The 22,479-nt window shown below is 34.7% G+C and overlaps 3 protein-coding genes across 3 annotated transcripts in view; 1 reads left to right on the forward strand and 2 right to left on the reverse strand.

The window, feature by feature from the left end:
* LOC123530896 (dynein heavy chain domain-containing protein 1-like) overlaps positions 1-994 on the reverse strand; it is a 161,276-nt gene extending 160,282 nt beyond the window's left edge. Inside the window, exon 1 of the mRNA XM_053518035.1 lies at positions 886-994. The gene's annotated coding sequence lies outside the window, so the exon portion shown is untranslated. The remainder of the gene's footprint in view (positions 1-885) is intronic.
* A 162-nt stretch (positions 995-1,156) lies between these two features.
* The window catches only part of LOC123532939 (coiled-coil domain-containing protein 34-like), a 40,870-nt gene continuing 19,547 nt past the window's right edge, over positions 1,157-22,479 (forward strand). Inside the window, exons 1-4 of the mRNA XM_045314560.2 lie at positions 1,157-1,288; positions 5,148-5,321; positions 5,897-6,055; positions 8,440-8,981. Of these exons, the coding sequence (XP_045170495.2) occupies positions 1,272-1,288; positions 5,148-5,321; positions 5,897-6,055; positions 8,440-8,981 (892 nt within the window). The 5' untranslated portion in view covers positions 1,157-1,271. The remainder of the gene's footprint in view (positions 1,289-5,147; positions 5,322-5,896; positions 6,056-8,439; positions 8,982-22,479) is intronic.
* LOC123532938 (uncharacterized) lies at positions 13,663-22,353 on the reverse strand. Its single transcript, XM_045314559.2, has 11 exons — positions 22,195-22,353; positions 20,843-21,287; positions 20,399-20,599; positions 19,836-19,937; positions 18,892-19,362; positions 18,517-18,689; positions 17,655-17,914; positions 16,179-16,345; positions 15,235-15,435; positions 14,866-14,961; positions 13,663-14,368 (listed from the first exon to the last, which is right to left on the reverse strand). The coding sequence occupies exons 2-11, from the start codon at positions 21,278-21,280 to the stop codon at positions 14,093-14,095; spliced, it is 2,385 nt and encodes a 794-aa protein (XP_045170494.2). The 5' UTR covers positions 21,281-21,287; positions 22,195-22,353; the 3' UTR covers positions 13,663-14,092.

Here is a 22,479-nt window from a genome sequence, read left to right on the forward strand (position 1 = left end):
GACATCTTTCTCACTTTTAACAGCTGTTAAAATGACTTGCGCCTTGTCCAAATAATTTGACGTCAGAACTGATTCTGAGATATTTTCGTGATAGGGCAGACTCCCTCTCTTTACGTCAAAACCAGTAAAGACCTTTTCTGTGGTGAAAACAGATTTAGGTAAAAGCACGATCAGGCAATATACTTAAATGATGAAATCGTAAAACAAAATAAAAGTTAATACTAAACCATTTTATGGTTTAAACATAATAGTAAAACAAATTATATGTTTCATTTGGCTGTAACCTTGCTGTATTTACATATCTGCCATTACTCTCAGTACAGCTGACAATGCAGTTGGTCGTTATCGATCATGTAACATGAAGCAGAGCCATGTAAAATGTGTGTAAACTTTAGGGTGTGTCGTTTAAAACAGTGACAAACTCATGTTTTGCTGTTTATTCACATAAACATCAACTGAATGGAAGGAAAAAATGGATATTCTTTCCAGGTATCTTAAAATTTCACTAAAATGCGATTTAAAAATAGCCGCGTAGAATCGTTGCGGAAGGTTCACCACAGAAAAGGTCCTTAATGTTGTACGTGGAGGGGAGATATTGACCTGTGCAAAAATTATCACATTTCGACTCCCGTACAATTATTTGGAGTAGACTTGCAGCTCTGAAATATAATCAGCCATCGATTCTGCAGAGTACGAGGTCCCCATGAATTTTGCGGAGTATCAACACTGAAGTTGCAATAAATGATCATGTTGTTTACAATACCCCACCCACCAAGAAACCCAGCGAAACAAGCACCTGCTAAACATTTATTCTGCTTATCATCTTAAAGATACTTTTTAAATTGATGACATTCACTCGTTTAGACTACGAAGCTTTCTACCTACTGATTTATGTGAGTTTTTAGCACCAGAAACGCATGCATCTATCTAAAATTCCAAATTATTTTTAACAATTGCAACGGCGTCTGTTGCCAGGTCGCCATATGTTAGGCTCGGAGATAACTGTCTTTAAAAATCTTTTTCATTTCGTGCAATAATTATTTAAAATATATATTAATGGATAAAGCATATACTTCTATTAGTAAATGATAAAATTTCTGATATTTGGAATTAAATACAATTTATCTACCGTATTTATCCAACCAAATTTTAACGTGTTCTACTTCCGGTTTGATTCGCGCCTGTCATTTACTTTGTTGTGACTTGACTGTGTCAAGAAATGTCAATAATTTTGTTATTTTCTAAGAGATTATTCTAGTTCAGTAGTAAAGATGAATCGAAATAGCAGGTATATACAGTTCAAAAGCATTTTGGAAGTTTGCATTCAACAGTGTTGCTGCAAAACAGACAGAAAACATAAAACAAAGTTGCCCTGATTGCACATAATCTTTGATAAAGTTATAATTTGACACCCATTCAGGCCATTGCCATGATATTGAACATAATCAGGTTGACTCTATTCTTACACCATCAGGCTATCCTAATCAATTAATCGGCACACTAAAATGCGCTGTGAGGTTTTGGTCAGGTTATTCGGCATGTCTCGCATGTTCCAATTGTGAAGTGAGGTGTGTCAAGCTAGCCGGACTGTCAAAACAAAGTATTAAAATACACAGAATGGCAACTGGCTGTAATCACACGTGATCTTGTGTCAGAGCGTGAATTGGCGTTATCTTAGTAAAAATAAACATTGGCGACCATGGAGTTACAATTTTTACCTTTAAAACTACATTTAAAATACGTTAGCTTCTAAAACGACATTAGTTTAATGTGAAATAGTCTTAAGACAAAAAGTACATGTTTTTTACCATCAAAAGAAGCATGGTCATACGGTGATAATTAAATTATAATAATTTACCGATGAATAATTGCTTTCGCATACAAAATGGCGCGTAGAGAACGCGTCACTTCCGGTAAACGAGATCTCATTCAGTTGTCATGTTTTTTTTGCGAGATTTGCTCTACATGCCTTTCAAGTTGCCGATCTATTGATTTTTATAGCTCTTTGGTCAAAAGTGCACATGGGGCGAAATCGGTGTACCGGGCAAAATATGGGTACACAATCTAGCCCATCTTCTTAATTCACAAGCACTCTAAAATTCTGGTCTTCTTTATTCTGTAATATAAAATTAGGCCGATCCTATTCAACCAAAAAATGTTGGCAGTGGCTAGGTAGCCGGTTCCGGCTACCTAGACAAAAGGTATAAATATGTAGCCGGTACCAGCTAACTAGACTAAAGGTCTACTTAGCTGGCTGTATATATACATATCATATATGAACATGTCATCAGGCCTCGACCTTAACTTTTTTCAGCAGTTGCCAGCAGGTCCACCAACTGCTAATATCTAGTAGACCTGCTCAGACTTTAGTGGACCTCCAATTCCATCACATAAACTGTGATGTTGTAGACGTCATAACTTCATATGACTCAAAGAAACAGGTCTTATTTCTAAAATAATTAAAAATGGAAGACAGTTAGTAGCAATCTGTTATCCCGAAAAATAATTATTTTGAAAAGTGTCCCAAAATATGGACACAATAATCATCATCCTCCCGACCCGTGTTGAAAGTGAAAAGAAAAAACATCAACAATTATCGGTAATTATTCTGATGATAAACTTTAAGTAATTGGCCTCGTTTTCATCGTCAGTTAACACCCCCTCAAAGAGCTAAAAGAAGTGTGTCGGTTATTGTGGCATCTGCAGTGGAGATCAAAGCGGTATAGTTTCCCCGAGATTGTCATGGCATTACGTCATGTTTTCGTGCCATGTGACACATCACTGTCTGATCGTACTTTCTTGATTCCTTTAATTGTTGAGAAGAAATCAGTAAACAAGTTTTGTCTTTAATTTTTTAAAAGCGAATGTGCAATATCCCGAATAAACTGACATGTAAATGTGTCAAACCGTGAACGATGATAGTGGATGTCCTACATCTGTGACCTATTTGCCCTTAAGAAATTTACATTATTGTTTGAGAAGAATATCTAACAACAACAAAGTGTTGTGTCAAAAAATATATGTACAAAGAATCATTTAAAACTTATTAAAAACCGCAACAACATCACACTGCTTCATTTTAAAACCACATTTCTATTTACATTCATGAGGTCACGTAACCTATTCTGCCGCGCTAACAGAAATCTGTTTGCCAAAAATCGTTTTACTCCATGTATTTAAATTGCTGCCGCTTTTTCATTATTTATGATTTTTTAATTGTGTTTTTTGTACTTTCTGGTCAAAAGTCTAAATTTTATTACCATAGTATGTACCGTTTATTTACTTTAAGAAGGAAATAAATAATCAAGATTGCGCTGTTTAAAATTTTATAAACCATTATATGAAAATTTGATTGTTTTTAAAGAATTTTGCCTACATTCCTGTCGATATCTTATTAAAATTGTTATAGAATTCAAACTGTATTAGTTCTCAAGCAGTGTTGAAAATTTGAAGCGATTATATTAAAAAATGAATGCACTACGCGCGTTTTTTGTGTCAAAAGTAACCGCGATGTAAATTAGATATTACGATAGGGCGCAAGTGCTTGTGGAATGGAAAATTACCAGCATGACGTTTTGATATTTTTACGATTCGTGGGTAAATTCCAGTCAATCCAGGTAATTTTGCCGGATGTAATTTCTCAATTTGGTAAAGTTACCACGTAAAAACCCCTGGCCCAATCGGTTAAGAAGTCCATTCGTTCTATCCTGACTTTAACTCGCCAATGCTTATAACTGTAGAATGCCATACTTAAGACAAAATCAACTTTCGTTTTGTGAATTCGACGATATGGGTACGATTTGTCCCCCTTTTTTTTCACTTTTAAGGGTTTTATTTTATTTGCAGACCGTGACTGAAAATTGGTTGACCGTCGGTCTACCCAACTTTTGATAGTTAGTGAACCTGCCGATATTTTGGTTGCGTCGGTCCAACGGTCCACCGCTAAGGTCGAGGCCTGGCCATTTAATTGATTAATTACTACATAATTTATCTCTCCGCCAGTTGCCAAAAAAGTTCTAAACCTAAATAGGTCCCAGAAATGTCACAAATTAGCTATATAACTAGAATAATTAAGCTATAAAACAAATTTATAACAATAATGCAAAATATGTCAAACTTATCGCGTCCCAGTGGTTTATTAAATGAAAGACAATTTATACACTAAACCCAGATCTTTGCTGTCACATTTTCAATAAATGCCTCAATTGTTTGTGATAAATCATTGAAGAATATGTGTCACTTGTGAGAATCACTGTTACTTATGACTAATTTAGTAATGATTTATCGCACAAATTTGTAACATCTATTGAAATTGAGACTGCATAGATCTCAGCTTTTGTGATTATCTTTTGTCTTATAAACAATTAGGATGGGATAATGACTTTTCTTTTTGACATTGCCATATATTGTACAGTATTAAAGTTGTTATTGGTTTATAGCTATTTCTAGCTATATATAGCTAGATTTAGCTAATATGTGCTAATTTGTGACTTTTCTGGGACCTGCTAAAGTCATTTTGGTCGGTCTTCAAATGCTTGTTTGCCAAAAAAGAGTCTAGAAGTGGTGTGATTTTTTCTGTCAACAATCTTGCCCTTAGTAATTCAGTTGTCTTTATTGAGGTTTCAATACTGAAAGACACATTTTATCGATTGTTGACAAAATTTATGCCTTGCACATGTGAAAAAATATGAAGTCTCTGATAAAACCTGTTTTCATATATTTCAGATTTAATACGATATGCAATATTTCAGAAACAAATACAGTTGAATAAAACCTAATTAATTCTGTGGTACCAAATTATTTCAGGGATTTTCAGTGATGCCACAAACTTAATAGAAGCTTAGTCAGGAATCTCAGCATATTGTTTCAAGCATATTTAATGATTAAGACTCCCAAGGATGTGTGAGGGGTGTTAAACATTTTATTACCTCTCCTGGACATAAGCAAACTAAGCCAACAATTATCTTGCCTGATTGGTTCTGTGCTTCCAAGAGATCTTCTGACAAACTTGATTAATATCTTGCATAAATTTATCCTGTAGGGATGTTCACTACCTATTACTTTCCATGCTCTGGCAGGGCTTGGCTTACTCTTATTAGAATATTTAAATGAGTATTACATATGTAATTTACATATCATTTCTTTAGATCCAGGGAGAAAATGACAAGTTTGAGGCCACGGCCAGTCACTGCCACAGTTACAAAGCCAAAATGGATGCAGCCTGAAGCCATTGTTGGTCCAAGATCAGCATCCGTAGAGTCCCGTGGTTCAACTGCCTCACTAACATCCGTCCTTGATCATGATAGCTATATTAGCTGCAGGTTTGAATTTTCTTTTATTAATTTCATTGGATATTACTTACAGCTTAATCTTTAGTTCCAAATGAGAGTGCATATTTTATCAGAAGGCTAAAAAAATATAAAAGGCCCCTGTTTTATCAGTTCATTGATATTGGCAAAAGGTGCTGTATTAAAATTTACTTTTGAGGTTGAGTGAATCAATTATTTATCATTGAAATTTAGTATCTTTATATAGATTATCAAAACCTATTGATGTACATAAAATAAAAAATTGGTAAGTTCTTCGTCATATTCAGATTGGTGCTTAAAGTTGGCACAGCGAGTAATAAGTATATCAAGGCTTGTACAGCAGGATTGTGCACATCAAGTGAATTATTTACATTTAACAGATTACATTTGTTTTTAATGTAGAAGTTCAGTTATGTCAAATTTCTGACTACAATGAAACTTTTCAGAAATAGGTTGAAAGGTGGTAGCTGGTAGATTGGTTCCTAGCTTGTGAAAAGGTTGTAGCTGGAAAAAATTGTGCATTCTGTAAGCTTTAACTCTTAATATTGTTGAATTGGGATCATACAAAATGAAAATGTACATTGTAGTGATGAAGAAGACGAATATGAAGAGAGGAGGCCACCGAGAGAATCTGACATGAAAAGACGACAAGAAAAGGAAAACGTGCCTGTAAAGAATCATCAAGAAATTCATAATAATACGTTCAATGTAAAACATAAAAAGGTCATGAAGAAGAAAGTTATCAGGTGAGCATTTTCAAAGCTGTAAGTTACATCAAACAAGTATATCCTGAGTGGGAAGACTTCAGCTTTTTCTAGATATTTCCATGGGCTTACAGATCTGTCTCTTATACCATTATTAAAAGCAGCTTGAAGTGGTATGAGTTTCCAACAATACTGTATCTCCTGATTCTGCAGTAAGTATTGACATATTGATACACGCTTCATGGAATTCAAAGTATCCTGTTAGAAATGAGGAATTGTAAGTATGTGTGATGCAAACATTATTAACATGTGTAGCAGATTGTTTAGATTAGAAATTTTCCATCTTTTGAAAAACACGGTTCTCCAACATCTCTGGATTTTGAGGAAATGAGCATTGTAACACACTAAGATTAAGATTTTGACACTGTATAGTAAATGTGTTACCATGTAGGCTTTAGCGTTGAATTTGGAATTTAGTGGAATTTAGTCTATTGTTTGATACACCTTTTCTGTATCAAGTTTTTTCCTTGACTTCTGTTTAAATATAAGACCATTCCATTCATACTCTATGTGAAACTTCCTAAAAAAACTCGCAAAATGGTAAAAAGAATTTTTTTTTATTTTCAAAACACCTTAGTAATTTTTGAATTTATCATGAGAAATCTATTTTTAGACCCCAAAACGTTTTTCATATATTTAGTTTGACTATTTGAAGAACAGATAGAGCTATGCTCAAGGTGAGCTCTTGTGACCGGTCATTGTCCTGCGTCCGTCGGTGTGCGGCGTCCATCAACATTTGCCTTGTGAACACTCTAGAGGCCACATTTGTGACCCAGTCTTTATGAAACAGAATGTTAGTCTTGATGATCTCTAGGTCAAGTTTGAAACTGGGTCATGTGGGGTCAAAAACTAGGTCAGTAGGTCAGATCAAAGGAAAAGCTTGTGAACACTAGAGACCACATTTGTGACCCAATCTTTATGAAACTTGGTCATAATGTTAGTCTTGATGAGCTCTAGGTCAAGTTTGAAACTGGGGCTTGTGGTCAGATCTAAGGAAAAGCTTGTGAACGCTCTAGAGACCACATTTGTGACCCAGTCTTTATGAAACTTGGTCAGAATGTTAGTCTTGATGAGCTCTAGGTCAAGATTGAATCTGGGTCATGTTGGTTCAAAAACTAGGTCAGTAGGTCAGATCAATGGAAAAGCTTGTGAACACTCTAGAGACCACATTTGTGACTAAATCTTTATGAAACTTGGTCAGAATGTTAGTCTTGATGATCTCTAGATCAATTTCGAAACTGGGTCATGTTGGGTTAAAAACTAGGTCACCTGGTCAAACCAAAGGAAAAGCTTGTGAACACTTTAGAGGCCACAGTTGTAACTCAGTCTTTATGCAACTGGGTCAGAATGTTTTTCTTAATCATTTCTAGGTCAATTTTGAATCTGGGTCATGTGGGGTCAAAAACTAGGTCACTAGGCCAGATCAAAGAAAAATCTTTTCAACACTCTAGAGACCACAATTTAAGTTTGAAACTCCTGAGAATTATTCAGATTGTTTGTTTTGATAATCTATAGGTCAAGTTCGAAACTGGGTCATGTTGGGTCAAAAACTAGGTCACCCAGTCAGATCAAAGGAAAAGCTTGTGAACACTCTAGAGGCCACAGTTGTAACCAAATCTTTATGAAATTTAGTCAGAATGTTTGTCTTGATGATTTTAAGTAAAGTTCGACTCTTGGTCATGTGGGGTCAAAAGCTAGGTCAGTAGGCGAGATCAACTCTGGTGAGCGATATATAGGGCCATCATGCCGAGTCATGATATTCCAAATTTGAAATACTGAGAATGTTTGCGAGGTTTTATGTTGGGAGAAATTGTAAAAAAAGTTAATCTGCTTGTTTCGGCTTTATGTAAGTTGGGTGTGCATAAAAGTTACATATCATAAAGCGTTACAATGAACCTTTAGACTGTCTAATGTAAAGATCAATTGCTTTTAATTGTATGGATGTTTTAATGCCTCTAATTACCTGTAAACCTTGACATCTCTATAACTGTAACAAACACAGCTTTATATGTAATCTATATTCAGGGGCAGAGATGCCAATGTTTGTTTAATTAAACACACTGCAAACACAGAACTTATCATATCATTCTAAATTAAACAGTTCTGTGGTTTGTTTGTTGTGTTCATCTTAAAATCATAATATCCTATAGTCATTATGGAAACTCTAAACATAGCCAGTTTTTGTAAATATGGCCGTTTCCATTTGATATGTTGGGGAAGGTTTGTGTAAGGACGAGATTTGCTTGATTTTCATTGTGCTAATGGTTAATATTTACACTTGGATTAGTGAATATAGTGAAAATTAAACCAAATGCGAACATTTCTGCTTCTACAGTACCGGTATATGTGATTCATTTCAATTTCAGAAAATTTGTTGAATCATCAGTAACAGATGACACAGAGACTGACTCTCCTGAACCTGGTATGTCACCGTGGGAACAGTGGCTTATTCAAAAGGTCAAGGATGATAGAGATAAAAGAAGGGCAGAAAGACAAAGAAAGAGAGAAGAGAAAAGGAAAAAAGATGAAGAGGCAGTCCTACAACAGAAAAAGTTACAGCAGGCACAGCAAGTGAGAAAAGAGTGGGTAGATAAAAAAAACTTTGAAGAAACTTTAAAACGTAAGGTTGATAAGCAAAGAGAAAAGACAGAAAAGATGATCAAGGAAGAACAAAAGAAAATGGAAGCTGTGAAAGCGGAAAGAAAGTTTGAGGAATGGAAAGAGAAAAAGAAAGATGAAGAAAGAGAGCAAAAGAGAGCAGAGAAACAAAAACAGGCTGAAGAAGAAAGACTGAGGAAAGAGCAGAGAATAAAAGCTCAAAAGAGGTTCGAGGAATGGTGTAAGAAAGCAGATACCCGGCCTAAACCAATGCCAAATAGTTTTGGATACACATCAGGAAAACTAACAGGTGAGGACTTATATTGTGCTGTTTTTGTGAAACTCTTAAAGGAGAAGGTATTTTACCGTTGTCATGTCATTAGATACATTCAAGATAGACCACTCATTTTGACTTTATCACTAACTGGAGACTGCCTTGGCAACTTTTTGGTTTATTTGCTGTTGTTTTGGGAATGAACTGCTCAATGGTTAAAGTCACACTGAACTTGAAATGGTTTCTAATCAGTTTCTGAATGATTGCTTGTGGGTCAGTAAGTCAAGAGATCAACATCACTGTGACCTTGAGATTTAAAACAGTTTCTGATCATAAGTTGGATAATGCTTTGGTCTATGGCCATCAGACTTGATAAAATAGTTGCCTGTAGTATATAGGTATATATGTAGGTGACCTCTATTGATATTAAGGTCAAAAGACCAAAGGCAAAGTGACTTTTGAGTTTCTAAACACTGTCAGAATGCTTAGAAATATGACTTTGACTTCGTAGGATAATTTCCAGTGGTATTCAGATGACCCAAAGTTACTGTATCTTTTAAAATTATTAGATCATCTGATTTTTGAAAAAAAATCTACGAGGTTTTGTTGTCACTTGATCATCTGCATTGGTTAAATTTTTTCTTTTTAGGTCCACCTTTCTCAAAAACTATAAGAAGAGGACTATGTAGGCCAAGAACCATAACTCTAACCTGCATTTTGTCAGAATTGTGGCCCTTTTTGTACATAAAAATCTGAACAAAGCTCTTTTCTTACATATTGTCTAGCACTCGCAGATGAGGGTGGCACCTGCAGGTGATGCTCTTTATTCTAATTACATTTGCTTAAGCAGTAGTTTACATATCCATTTACTATAGACAAGATTTCATAGTAAGAAGAAAGTCGTGATCCCTTGATTCGTAGTAATTAAAAACCATTTATATCAAAATTAATTACCTCATAAATATTAAAAATATAGGTGTTTTCCTCTATTCTTGAAGGCAACCATATCCTTTTATACCAGTATTTCTCAGGTTTAGGGAGAGGATTTTTAGCTCACCTGTCACATAGTGACAAGGTGAGCTTTTGTGATCACCCTTCGTCCGTCGTGTGTCCGTCCATGCGTCCGTCAACAATTTCTTGTCTGCACGATAGTGGTTTCATTTATAATTTTATTTTAACCAAACTTGCACACAACTTGTATCACCATACGATCTCGGTTCCTTTCTTGAACTGGCCAGATCCCATCATTGGTTCCAGAGTTATGGCCCCTGAAAGGGCCAAAATCAGCTATTTTGACCTTGTCTGCACAATAGCAGCTTTATTTATGATTTGATTTTTACCAAACTGGCACACAACTTGAATCAGCATAAGATCTTGGTTCCTATCTTGAACTGGCCAGATTCCATTATGGGTTCCAGAGTTATGGACCCTGAAAGGACCAGCATTAGCTATTTTGCCCTTGTCTGCACAATAGCAGTTTCATTTATGATTTGAATTTAATCAAACTTGCACAAAACTTGTATTGCCATAAGATCTCGGTTCCTTTCTTGAACCGGCCAGATCCCCTCATGGGTTCCAGAGTTATGGCCCCTGAAAGGGCCAAAATTAGCTATTTTGACCTTGTCTGCACAATAGCAACTTCATTTATGATTTGATTTTAACCAAACTTGCACACAACTTGTATCACCACAAGATCTTGGTTCCTACCTTAAACTGGCCAGATTCCATCATGGGTTCCAGAGTTATGGCCCCTTAAATGTCCAAAATTGGCTATTTTGGCTTTTGCAGCCATATAGAGACTTCATTTATAGTTTTATTTGATTCAAACTTCCAAAATATCTTCAACAACAATAAATCTTGGATTCCATGACAAATCAGATCCAATCGTAGTTTCCAGAGTTATTTTATATCTGATTACCTCCCCTGATTGTAGTCAAAATGGATTTATATCAGTAAGTACTTACAGGACTTATTTGAAATTTCATTATTGTCATTAGTTGGACCGAGCCAATCAGGGTAGATAACTATGGACTGATTTTATGTCAAATTACCTCCCTTTATTTCAAATTAAAATGGGCATATCTCCGTAACTAATGAAGATACTGATCTGAAATTTCATTTATGTCAACAGTTTTATTTGGCAGATCCTTCTTTTGTTAACTTACAATAATTTTCTTTTGAATAACTTCCCTGTTACGTTACTATAAATAGCCTATTTTTAGTAATTTTTTTATTATTGGCCATAGGGAAAAACCGAGACCACTTTTCTGTGGTACAACATGGATGATACCTCCAATTTTTAGGTGTATTTTAACATATATGTACCTTGTAAGAATTTTGTTTTTCTTTTTGGTTAAATTTCTTTCCTTTGTTGTTCCTGTCCTTTAGACTTAGATATTTTTTCTGAGGACCTTCTTGTCCTCAGGTGCAATGATAACAGGTGAGCGATATAGGGCCATCATGGCCCTCTTGTTTAGCTCATCTGATTTTTTTTTTCGACAAAAAATGATTACTTATTGTCATCACTTGATCAGCGTCGGCGTCAATGTTGCCTGGTTAAGTTTTATGTTTAGGTCAGCTTTTCTCCTAAACTATCAAAGCTATTGCTTTAAAACGTGCAACACTTGTTCACCATCATTAGCTGACACTGTACAGCAAGAAACATAACTCCATCCTGCTTTTTGCAAGAATTATGGCCCCTTTTGGACGTAGAAAATATCAGATTTCTTGGTTAAGTTTTATGTTAAAGCTATTGCTTTGAAACTTGCAACACTTGTTCACCATCGAAAGCTGACTCTGTACAGCAAGAAACATAACTCCATCCTGCTTTTTGCAAGAATTATGGTCGCTTTTGGACTGATCAGATTTCTTAGTTGTTTTGCTAAATGCCAACTTTTTTCCTGTTCGGTCAAAGATATTGCTTTAAAACTTGGAGTAGTTATTAACCATTAAAAGCTGACACTGCACAGCAAGTACCATAACTCTGCATTCCTTTTTGCAAGAATTATTGCCCCTTTTGGACTTTTGAAAATCATGGGTAGGTCAATATTTCTATTATACAGAGACAAAAAAATCAGATGAGCGTCCGCGCCCGCAAGGCGGTGCTCTTATTTCATCCCAATTAAGACTTTAGCAATCACTTTTGTCTATTGTGCACACATATTTGCAGAAAGGTCTGAAAAATATGTTTGAAAGTCGTTGAATAGAACTGTTTTGCATGGCTTTTCTTTGTTTTCCGCAGTTATCAATTCCGTTATTTTTACAAGGCTGTTTGGTTTTTTTTTCACCACAACTGCTAAAAGGAAAAGTTGGTCTCGTCAAAACAGTACTGCAGCTAAGAATTAATGGAGCGTTTCCCTCCTGGGAATTAGGTGTAACAGTTCCATATGACGCTTAATTGAAATTAAGATCTGTAGAAAAATCAGTAAAGCAGGCTGTTTATTACCCTGTGTACTCCAAACACTGGTGAAAATGCATACGTGAAATTGCAAAGGATTTAGACAACAAAGAAAGAAGTTATAAATGGCAGGCTACTTTTTGAAAATGTCTTAAACTGCTACTATACAAGTTCCAAGAAGAGGGAGTATATTCTTTTGCTCAAGTGTCCACTGGTTTGTCTGTTGGTAAATTATTGGTTTCTGATCAATCACTAGAGAATGCATGGTCTTAACTTCATGAAATGATTGCCTGTGGTCAGTGGATGACCCCTATTATTTTGGGTTTCAGTAGGTCAAAGCTAAAGGTCACAGTGACCTTGAGACTGAAAAAAAGTCTATTCAGTAACTAAAGAATGCTTTGTACTTCAGACATCAAACTTCATAGGATGATTGGCTGTGGTCAGTAAATGAGCCTTACTAACTTGGGGTTCATTAGGTCAAAGATCTAGGTCACAGTGACAAGTAAGGAACGCTTTGTCCTTCTGTTGTCAAATGTTATTGAATGATTGTCTGTGGTCAGAAGATGACCAGTATTGTTTTAAGGGGTCAGTAAGCCAAAGGTCAAGGTCAAAGTGACGTTGAGACTGAAATCCATTTAAGCTCAATATATGAAGAATGCCTTGGCCTAAAGGCATCAAACTTCATAGGGTGATTGCCGGAGGTGAGTAGATAAGCCCTTTTGAGGTTTTCTTTGGTCATAAGGGTACGTCAAAGGTCAAGGTGACCTTGACTCTCGGGAAGAGATATGGTTACCACTCAATAACTAAAGAATGCCTTAGCCTATAGTCATCAAACTTAATAGGATGATTTATGACGGGAGTCAGTAGGTCAAAGGGCAAGGTTATAGTGATCTCAGGACTGAAAATGGGACATATTGTGATGGAGAGCAAAAACATTTTGTAAACAGCTCTTGTTTTAACTTGATTCTGGCATGTAGTCTGAAGGAGTGTTATGCTTGTTTGCAGAATAGTGTCTATTTTGTTAAGGATCAAATAATTTATACAGTTTTACCAGATATGTTCCTTTTGAATGAAATTTGTAACCAATTTGATCCCAAACTGCGTATTTTGAGAGAAATTAGCCTGTTATTTCCATTTGTCTGTTTGTTTGCCTTAGTTTAGATAATCCCTTGAGAATCTCAGATACAGAAATGTAATTCTATACAGAAAACAATTGTGAACAACCCAGTTTCCATTCATGCCACTTATGTTTATGCGTAAATGTCAAACATCAAGTAGATAAATTAATTGACAGTCCTGGATAACTTCTATAACAAAAAAACACATTTATGTTTTATTTTGTAAAAGAAAACTTGTAGAACTTAAAAAATAAAGAATATTGCTAAAAACTAAAATATTACAATAGTATATCACAAATATGAATATCACAATTTCTCAAAAATATCAGGATCGTATTTCAAAGACATATACAAAATGTAGAGAAGGGGTGAACATGTGGGGGGAAAAAAGCTTAATGTTAATATATCTTGAAAATGCAATCTTTTATAAATGCGTAGTTACTGATAAGCACAAAAGTTTTAAAAAGTCATTGAAAATGTAAATTGTGTATAATAAATTGGCACATGAAATGTTTTATACATATGGTAAGTTTGCTGGTAAAAACTGTTTAGATATAGATTTCATCAAATGAATATTTGCCTTTCACGTAATACTGAGCTATGTTTGAAAAGCAGCCCATTCTTGTTGTTGTTCACATTTGCTGTTGGCCTTCTTGTTTCACAGCTTCCTGTTCACTGCTTTCCTGTCCTGTAGCTTCCTGTTGACTGGTTTCTTGTCCAGTAGCTTCCTGTTGACTGGTTTCTTGTCCAGTAGCTTCCTGTTGACTGGTTTCTTGTCCAGTGGCTTCTTGCTGACTGGTTTCATCTTGACTTTGTTCTTGGGTACCAGTGAACAGTGATGTAAAGGAACTCTTCATAGCAGTAATATCTTCAGGATTCTCTTTATAATAGGATGGGGGCCTTTGTTTCTGGGGAAAAAAATATGCAGCTTCACATGAATTCTGATTGATAGACATACTAGATATATTACATTAAATCTAAAGTCTGCAGAACTTAGTATAAACTTGTTTTCATGCTTATCTAGACAGTGTTACATGGTTTGATTGAGTCTGTTCATAAGAGGTGATGGTATATGAAACATGATTACATCCCTTATGTCCCCTAGCACTGGCTTATGCTGAATTCTATTATAACAGAATTGAATGGACTCCATGGTCCCAAAGGGTCAGAAAATGTAACAACATTGAATCAAAATTTGGTGATACTTGATTGTATTTACAGCCACCACACAACACTTAAAGACAGCTGTTGTTATAGTGAATAAAATGCTTAAGAAGATTTATACAAGTATAAGTTGCATTGTTTTATCACAAAATACTGTATTGAATGTAAAGAAAACTTGGCAAGTTATAAGAACGATATATACATAATAATTGACATGAATAGGGAAAAATGTACAACTTACCACATCTAAAGCTAGTGTGTCTGGTCCATGTTTTTCTAAAATTGATACCATATCTTCTGATACTGCCATGGCGTAATGCAGGGGTGTCCTCTCAAGCTAGAAATTGTCATATAATACAATATTTTAGACAGAGATAAAATGTAAATATAAAGCATTAAAATGAGATTGAATTTAAGACATGGGTAATACATTTTCATACTTAAATGTCATTATAAATGACAATTTTTAGATATGGATAAGACATACCATAGATATACTTAATGTCATTGTAAATAGAACAGACCTCTTGAAGTTTAAACAGTGTATAGTTATGTTTATTTGTTTATTTACTTAGTGTATATCTTTTTAAAACACATTTATAATACTTACATTATCTTTACACTTCATAGTGACAGGGAAATTGCTTGTTAAATGTTCTACAGCTTCCTTGTGTCCAACCAAGACTGCTATATGAAGTGGGGAACGACCAAACTCATCCTTTGCAACAGCCAGTTTTTTCCTCTCTAAAGCTTGATTAAGGTCTCTGAGACCATCTGTTTGAACAGCTTTAAATACTGTACTTATTCTTTCCTGCATAAAGAGAAAAATATGTTGCAAAAAATGAATGATTTACAGTCAAACTTTGTTTGTTTGAACGTGACGGGACCGGCAAGCCTTTGTTTGAGTTATCAGTAGTTCAAAAAAAAAAATCTGTAAAAAGATCCTTTGGAAGCAAAGAATGCAACCAAGAACAATAATAGCAGACTCGGTTTGATTGAGTCTGTTCATGAGAGGTAATGTGCAACACCTCTCACGGCCCCTAGCACCGGCTTAAGAGGAACTGTATTACACATATGTTGAATAAACTCCACGATCCCAAAGGACCAGAAAATATAACAACACTGAATTCCAAGCCATGGAATAAAAATACATTATACAGGGATTTGCCGGGACCTAATGATGGGCTAAAGCAAAGGATCGTGTTTGAATTATCCGAGTTCAAGTGAACGAAGTTCGACTGTATTTGATTTTAAGGGAGACCGATGGATTTAAAGATTTTATTTAATTAATTCTTGGCAATCAAACTTTTTAAGACTGGAAAATGTTATGGTGTACAATAAATGTTTGTATAAAATCTGTATAATATTGAGCTTGATGACCTAAAATAATGAAATAACTGTTTATTACCTACAGGTTATAACTCCCTTATCTTTACAATAGTAAACTTTAATGAAGTGAACAAGTTGATGTTATTTTTCTAATTGCAAAAGTATTTTAAGTAACAGATTTGATTGTAGAAGTAAAATTACTCAATTAAAGAATATATAACCAACCTGAAGTTCTGGTAATTCTTTCAAGAAAGTTTGTGTTTCTTCCGGTAAACTTGTTGTCTGTTCCTTGAGTTTGTCAAGGACAACATCGAACTTGTCATACCCAGCCAGTAACAGATCTTGTAATGTGTCAAATTCTTCCATCTCAACAAGTTTCTGTACATACTTATCTGAAATGTTGAGATTTTAGGTCAAAAATAAATTAGGCCTAAAAAAAAAATTCTTTGTTTCCGGTAACATGCTCAAAAAAAATAGGGTAGGTAGGTCGGAAATTTTTTTTTTTTTGGAATTTTTTTTTAATAGGAGACTTTCGGAATTATTTTTTTGTCAAAAATCATTACAAATAAGGGGGTTATGCCTTTAGAGCCCAGTTAGTTGATTCTAACATCCATGGCCATGTTTAAAGCATAAAAAGTGCAGTTTGCATCTTTTTGGTAAATAGTTGAAAAAAAAGTTCTCAAGGCATAAAAATCATTTAGGTCGGGCCAAAAATTTAGGGTTAGTCGGGATACGGAAACAAACAATTTTTTTTACGCCTATCAGGTTTAAGATGATAAGTTATACAGCTAAGAAATTCTTGTGGTGGAAACTTTCTGACTTTCAAAATAATCTCTTTCATTTTGTCGAGATTTTGCTGGATGATTTTTCAAGGCAATGTTTTAGTCAATAGGATAGAGCTCAATTTAGGTGAAAAATTTGCTGGTGAAAATGGTGTTAATGTATTGCATTTCTGTCTGTGACATATTCACTGAATACAGACTATTAAGTCTGAAATATGCCAATATTCGGTATTATATTACAGCACTTATGTTTTTTTTTGTTGTTTTTTTTTGGGTCTCTTCTGACAATTTAGGAGTGGATTTATACATTGCTTCTGAATTATTAATGATAATTTTAATCCAGTGTGTATCAGAATAAAGCAAATATTAAAGTGGTGTGAATATTTTGTGGTTTAATTGAATGTAAATAAGCTGTGCACTTTCATACAGCAAAAATGATTCTATAATTGCAGTATGTTTTTTAGTTGCTTCCATTATTAATTGCCCTTTTGAAGTGAAACACTGCTGTTAATGTAGAAGGCAATTAACTGTGAATGAATGTTGTTTCCTCGTTTCGCACTAGAAAATTAAATTCCATTTGTATCACTTATGAGCTGCTGCATCGCAGAATGACAAAATGTTCCCAGTATACTGATAACTTCATATAGAATGTATGATGAAATTTGTAAATAAATTACATAGTATGCCTTTGTAATGTTGACTTTGTTAAATTCAAAAATGAAAACGTCACGAAACCATTACAAAACTTTGAAAAAAAAAATGTCCGCTAGATAAAGGTTTGGAAATTTATGAATACATAAATGCAATTGCAGGGAACGCAACTTACTTAATATATATTTTTGAAAACCATTTAAAAATAATTTCCTCTTTTGATGAGTATCATCTTTATAGCATCACCAGGTATTAAAATCTTTTTTACCTATAGCTTCAACATTCTCTCTGATGTTACAGTCTACAGCTATATCTCGGGCGGTTTTGTTGTTCATATCTCGCTCTGCTGGGCTATATCCCATATTCAACAAGGTCATTAGATCTGCCGCATGCTGTCCAGCCAGTTTGTGCAGTTCAGTTTGTCCACTCTCATCTTTATGGGATTTCTCTTTAGGAGTCTCGTCCTCTTCTTTGTCTTCCATGACAGTTTCAAGACCTGGTTGCTGGGACAGAGCTGCTTCCTTAGCCCTGAAATGTTGATCATCTGTTATATAACAGTCAAAATAATATTAAATATTGTTAAAAAGAAATAATCTGGCTGTGCATTCTCATAACAGAGAGCTATGGACTGAAGATACCATTCCAGAAGTTAAGATTTGGTGAAAATGTTCTCTTTGACAATTTGACAGAAGTTTTTTTAGGGTGTATGGTTAGAAGTCAAAGAAATGTTTTAGGTTAAATGGCCCTGAATGCGCGAGTTGGATCCCTGGGTAAGGCATGTGTTCTCCATGACTCTTTGATAACAGACATTGTGTTGGAAATCATTTGTCCTCCATCTCTGATTCATGAGGAAAAGTTGGTAGTTACTTGCTGAGAACAGGTTATCACTGGTACAGAATCTAGAATCATTTGTTGGGTTGACTGCTTACCATTACATAATTGAAATGATGCTTTACCAAAGCAGAGCTAATTTCACCACCTCTGGTTGAAAAATGGCTGTACAAAAAAGCAGATGGAATGCAAAGATACTGTAGGAATTCTCAGACCCATAAAATTTAATATATATTTTATTTTCATGTCATTTTTTTACCTAATTTTTTTCATTAAGAAAAACTTGCTATTTCACTTACTTTCTCTGTAGTTCTTCCTGTTCCTTCCTCTTCCTCTCCTCCTCAATAGCCTCTTGTTTCTTTCTCTCTTCTTCTTGCAGTCTCTGAAGCTCCACTTTCCTCTTCTCTTTCATTTCTAGATCCAGTTTCTTTGCTGCCTCCTCTTGTCTGATCTCGGCTAACAGGTCTTGTTGCTAAAATTTTTATAAAAAATTAGATAACTTCTTAAAATTTCAAGCACAAGAAAATACAATGATCTTCACACAGTGGAAGTTTATTTTCCATCACCTGGTTGATTAAATGTTCATTTAAGAAACTGTCAACATTTAGTGTGATTACAATCACTTATTAGTATTATGACAAAGCCAGAAAATATGATGATATAAATGGGCTTACTCTTTTGTTGTAGTTAGCATTTTCCTGGTATTTATACAGCCAGTGTGCTAGGTATTCTATGGGATCCCAGGGTCTTCGTTCTGATATCTCTGATAGAGCCATTGTCAAAGCATGGCCAAGATGGTCGGCTACATATCTGCCATCTACAGTTGTAGGTGGAGGGTTTGGGCGGACATCCGGTGATATATACATCTGAACTGGCTTATTAGGGTCTTCTTTAGGTATCTTGGGTGCTGGGGGAGAGGGTGGTGGTGGGGTAGCGGATTTTTCTTCTTCAGCAGGAGCATCAGTTGTGTCAGTTACTGTTTGAGAACCTCCTTCTTGCTGAGTGGCTTCTTGTTGTGTTACTTCCTGTTTCTTTCTCTTAGATGTAAGTACAGGTTTCTTAAGCTTCTCTTTAACCTTCTCTACAACTCTCTCACCTGGTAATATGTCTGGGTTCTCATAGATTTCTTTTGGCTCTTTTCCATTCTGAAATAACGAAAGACTAAAGGTGAACCCCAATAGTTTCAGTAAGATGAACACTTCTCAGTTCGTAAGGTAGGGGACCAGTAATGACAGTATGCAAATTGTGTATTCTCTCTATATGATTTCAGTATTCTCCGTTTTCTAAAGAAAGACAGATGCGTGTTCATTTACATTTATGTCCAAAAAATTCTGAATTGCATAATGACAGTACAAAGTCATAATGGAAATTGCCGAGTGTCATTAATGTCCTTTACCTTGAGGTATTTTTTATGTCACAGTTACTAATAATTAAATGCTTATCTTTTAATACTTCTTAGTTTGAACAAATACTAGTAATACTTTTGTTTCAACAACTTTTTGTTTACTATACTATGGTTATTTTATACTTGAATGGGAGTCAGATTTGTCCCTTTTCTGAAATTTAGAAATAATGGTTAAGTTTGAGAAAGTTTGTAGACTTGGAACTTATTACTCACTATATCTTTAACATCGTCAGTGGCACCAGCATCTGTTAGGATCTTGTATAAGTGTCCACCATCTCTACGACCAGCAGCATAATGTAGGGCTGTTCTGCCCATCTATAACGTCAATAGCCTTATGTATATTATAATGTATACATAAAATTTCTTCAAAATATAGCAAAATATGTGAGTACTGTGGCATTTAACTCAGATATTGTAATGTATATGGTCATTTAAAAAAAAATCACTTAGAAAGTAACTATGGAATGATATTTATGTTTAAACTTGAACCCTTTAATAGCGTAGATTTAGTAGTTTTCATGATGGGTTTACTTTCGATAATAATATTGGTAACCACAGCAATACATACCGGTAAATTTAAAACTCTCTTGAATATTTAGAAACATTTTCTGCAGTTATTTAAGCATCATTGAGCAACTCATGTAAGTTCATTGTCTGTGATTTCACACAAAAAACACGACACATGAAAATCAGTTTCAAAATATGCATTTTGTAGGTGTTATTACTTATTTTCCATGCAAGTATTTGTCTAATATGTCTTGCTGAAATTTACTTACATTATCTGTAACTGTCAGTGCTTCAATGAATTCCCTGGCAATGTTTTCAACTATATCAGTTTCACCCAGTATGACTGCCTTATGGAGAACAGGAAGTCCGGTTCGATCAGCAGCTTTGATCAGTTTCTTGTCCTCCAGAAGCTCTCGAACTGTGTCCCACTTGCTTTCTTCAACTGCCTTGTGTAGGCTCTCAACCTTTGTCTAAATATACCAGAGAAAAGATAAATATATAGAGTAATGAGGTTTAATGTTTGTACAGCTAAGGCTCATTTTGATTACATAGCAGTGGAACAGCTACTTTCAGCTAATTTGTCACCAAGACTTTGATAAATCTCAGTTCACTATCTTTAAAATTTAGGTTGTGTTTAATTTATTTTCTGTAACAGTATGCAACTGTAATTATTTTTTCTAATATCTTTGTTGTTGAATTTAGTATTTTCTTACCTTGGCTTGTGGTAGCTCAGCAGTGAATTCTTTAACATCTTCCTTATCATCATCAATGTTATCATCATCTGACAACCAAATATCGAGCCAGCCTTTGAGCATTAAGTCCTCTAGGTCAGCTTTCTTACTTCCCATGATCCTCTCTCGGACGAAATCTCGGAAAACATGTTCACCTTCATCAGGAAAGTCTTCGTCATCAAGAAGGAGATCAATAGCAGTATTTCCGTCTTCATCTCGGACACTGAAGTCCACTTTGTTCAAGAGGGACTTAAAAACCATGACAGATTTGAGCTTAAGTACAGCATTGTGGAGGAGAGTTCTACCATTTTCGTCTCGAACGTTGAAATCTTTATCAGTATCTTCATCATCGTCTATCACCTTCAGAGCTTCTTCTTCATTGTTTTCACAAAGAGCTTGGAAGATTTTTGACTTTTCCATTTTGTAACTGTCAAAAAAGTTATCAGAATGTTAGATAATTATGGAAACGTTTTGTGTTAAAATGTTGTGAAGAGCTTATATGGAACTATGAAGCTCAAGAATGATGGTACACATAGCCATTGTTGCATACAGATCGTCACTTTATTGCAAGAAGCGGATATGTGCATTCAGTTTGACAAAGAAGTGCTTGTCCATTTTTTGCGCTGTGATAACGATTATTTGTATAATCTGATAGATGTGTCTCTGAGTTATTAACAAATCAAATATGTTTGATTAAACACAATGTTTTGTAGTGAATGATAATTTGATTATATTCTTTGGTTTCAAACAAGTAAAAAAAATGCTTCACAGGTGTCTAACAACTTTTACACATGAGGCATAGGTGGGGATGAAATTGATTACGCTAGTATCACTGTTAAACGAAAATTTATTTTCATTATACCATAGATTCACTTAAATGGTCAATAAAAAATTGTGTAGCTACCAAGAACTGGACAGAACAGCAGACTAAAAATAATTAAATCATCTAAACGAGTGTTGACTATGCAGTTGAAAAATAAATTCATTCATGTTGAAATGAAATATCTTAAAAAATTCACATTTACAAAATGTGCATGATATTTGCATTAACTTTACAAGTCAAGACATGATTTTTGCAAGCAGCAATTAATAATATTAAAAAACCAATTAAAATTTGCTTAATTTTAAAGCTTAACATTGTAAGAAGATCACTTAACAATAGCTTAATATTTTAATTCAATTATTTAATAAGTAACGAGATTAAAACAATTAAGCCAGATCTGGTTTAAATTACAATCTAAAGTCTTAAAGCTTATCTCAAGAGGTATTGTATGTTTAAAGCCACTGTTTATAAGCTTAAATAAAGCTTTGTGTAATGTAAGAAGCAGTGTTACCTTTTGTTTTAATGCCAGGATCAAGTAACCAGTCTTTATTCTGTATTTTGGTATCGAATTTCCGTTTAATTTTGAAGTAAAACAAATGATTTAAGTGACACGATCACACACACAAATTAACTTTCATTGTAACCAGGGGCTTATTTATCGTAGCAACCAGGTAGCTATTATGTGGTAGCCGATTGAAAAGGCCATTAGTGAAGCGTGAAGGCTTGAATTGAATATCAAATATTTATCTTTATTTTCTATGCATTTGGTTAGACTTGTCTGAACAGAAGAGTGGAA

Source organism: Mercenaria mercenaria, chromosome 11 (genome assembly GCF_021730395.1).
Source record: "Mercenaria mercenaria strain notata chromosome 11, MADL_Memer_1, whole genome shotgun sequence".
Taxonomy (NCBI): domain Eukaryota; kingdom Metazoa; phylum Mollusca; class Bivalvia; order Venerida; family Veneridae; genus Mercenaria; species Mercenaria mercenaria.

What these genes read in the sequence shown, in the direction of transcription:
- LOC123532938 (XM_045314559.2), bottom strand. Translation starts at nt 21,280, where the DNA reads ATGGAAAAGTCAAAAATCTTCCAAGCTCTTTGTGAAAACAATGAAGAA. An exon ending in AGAGAATGTTGAAGCTATAG is followed by an intron (nt 16,346 to 17,654) that starts GTAAAAAAGATT and finishes TCAACATTTCAG; the next exon opens with ATAAGTATGTACAGAAACTT. An exon ending in ACACACTAGCTTTAGATGTG is followed by an intron (nt 14,369 to 14,865) that starts GTAAGTTGTACA and finishes TTTTTTCCCCAG; the next exon opens with AAACAAAGGCCCCCATCCTA.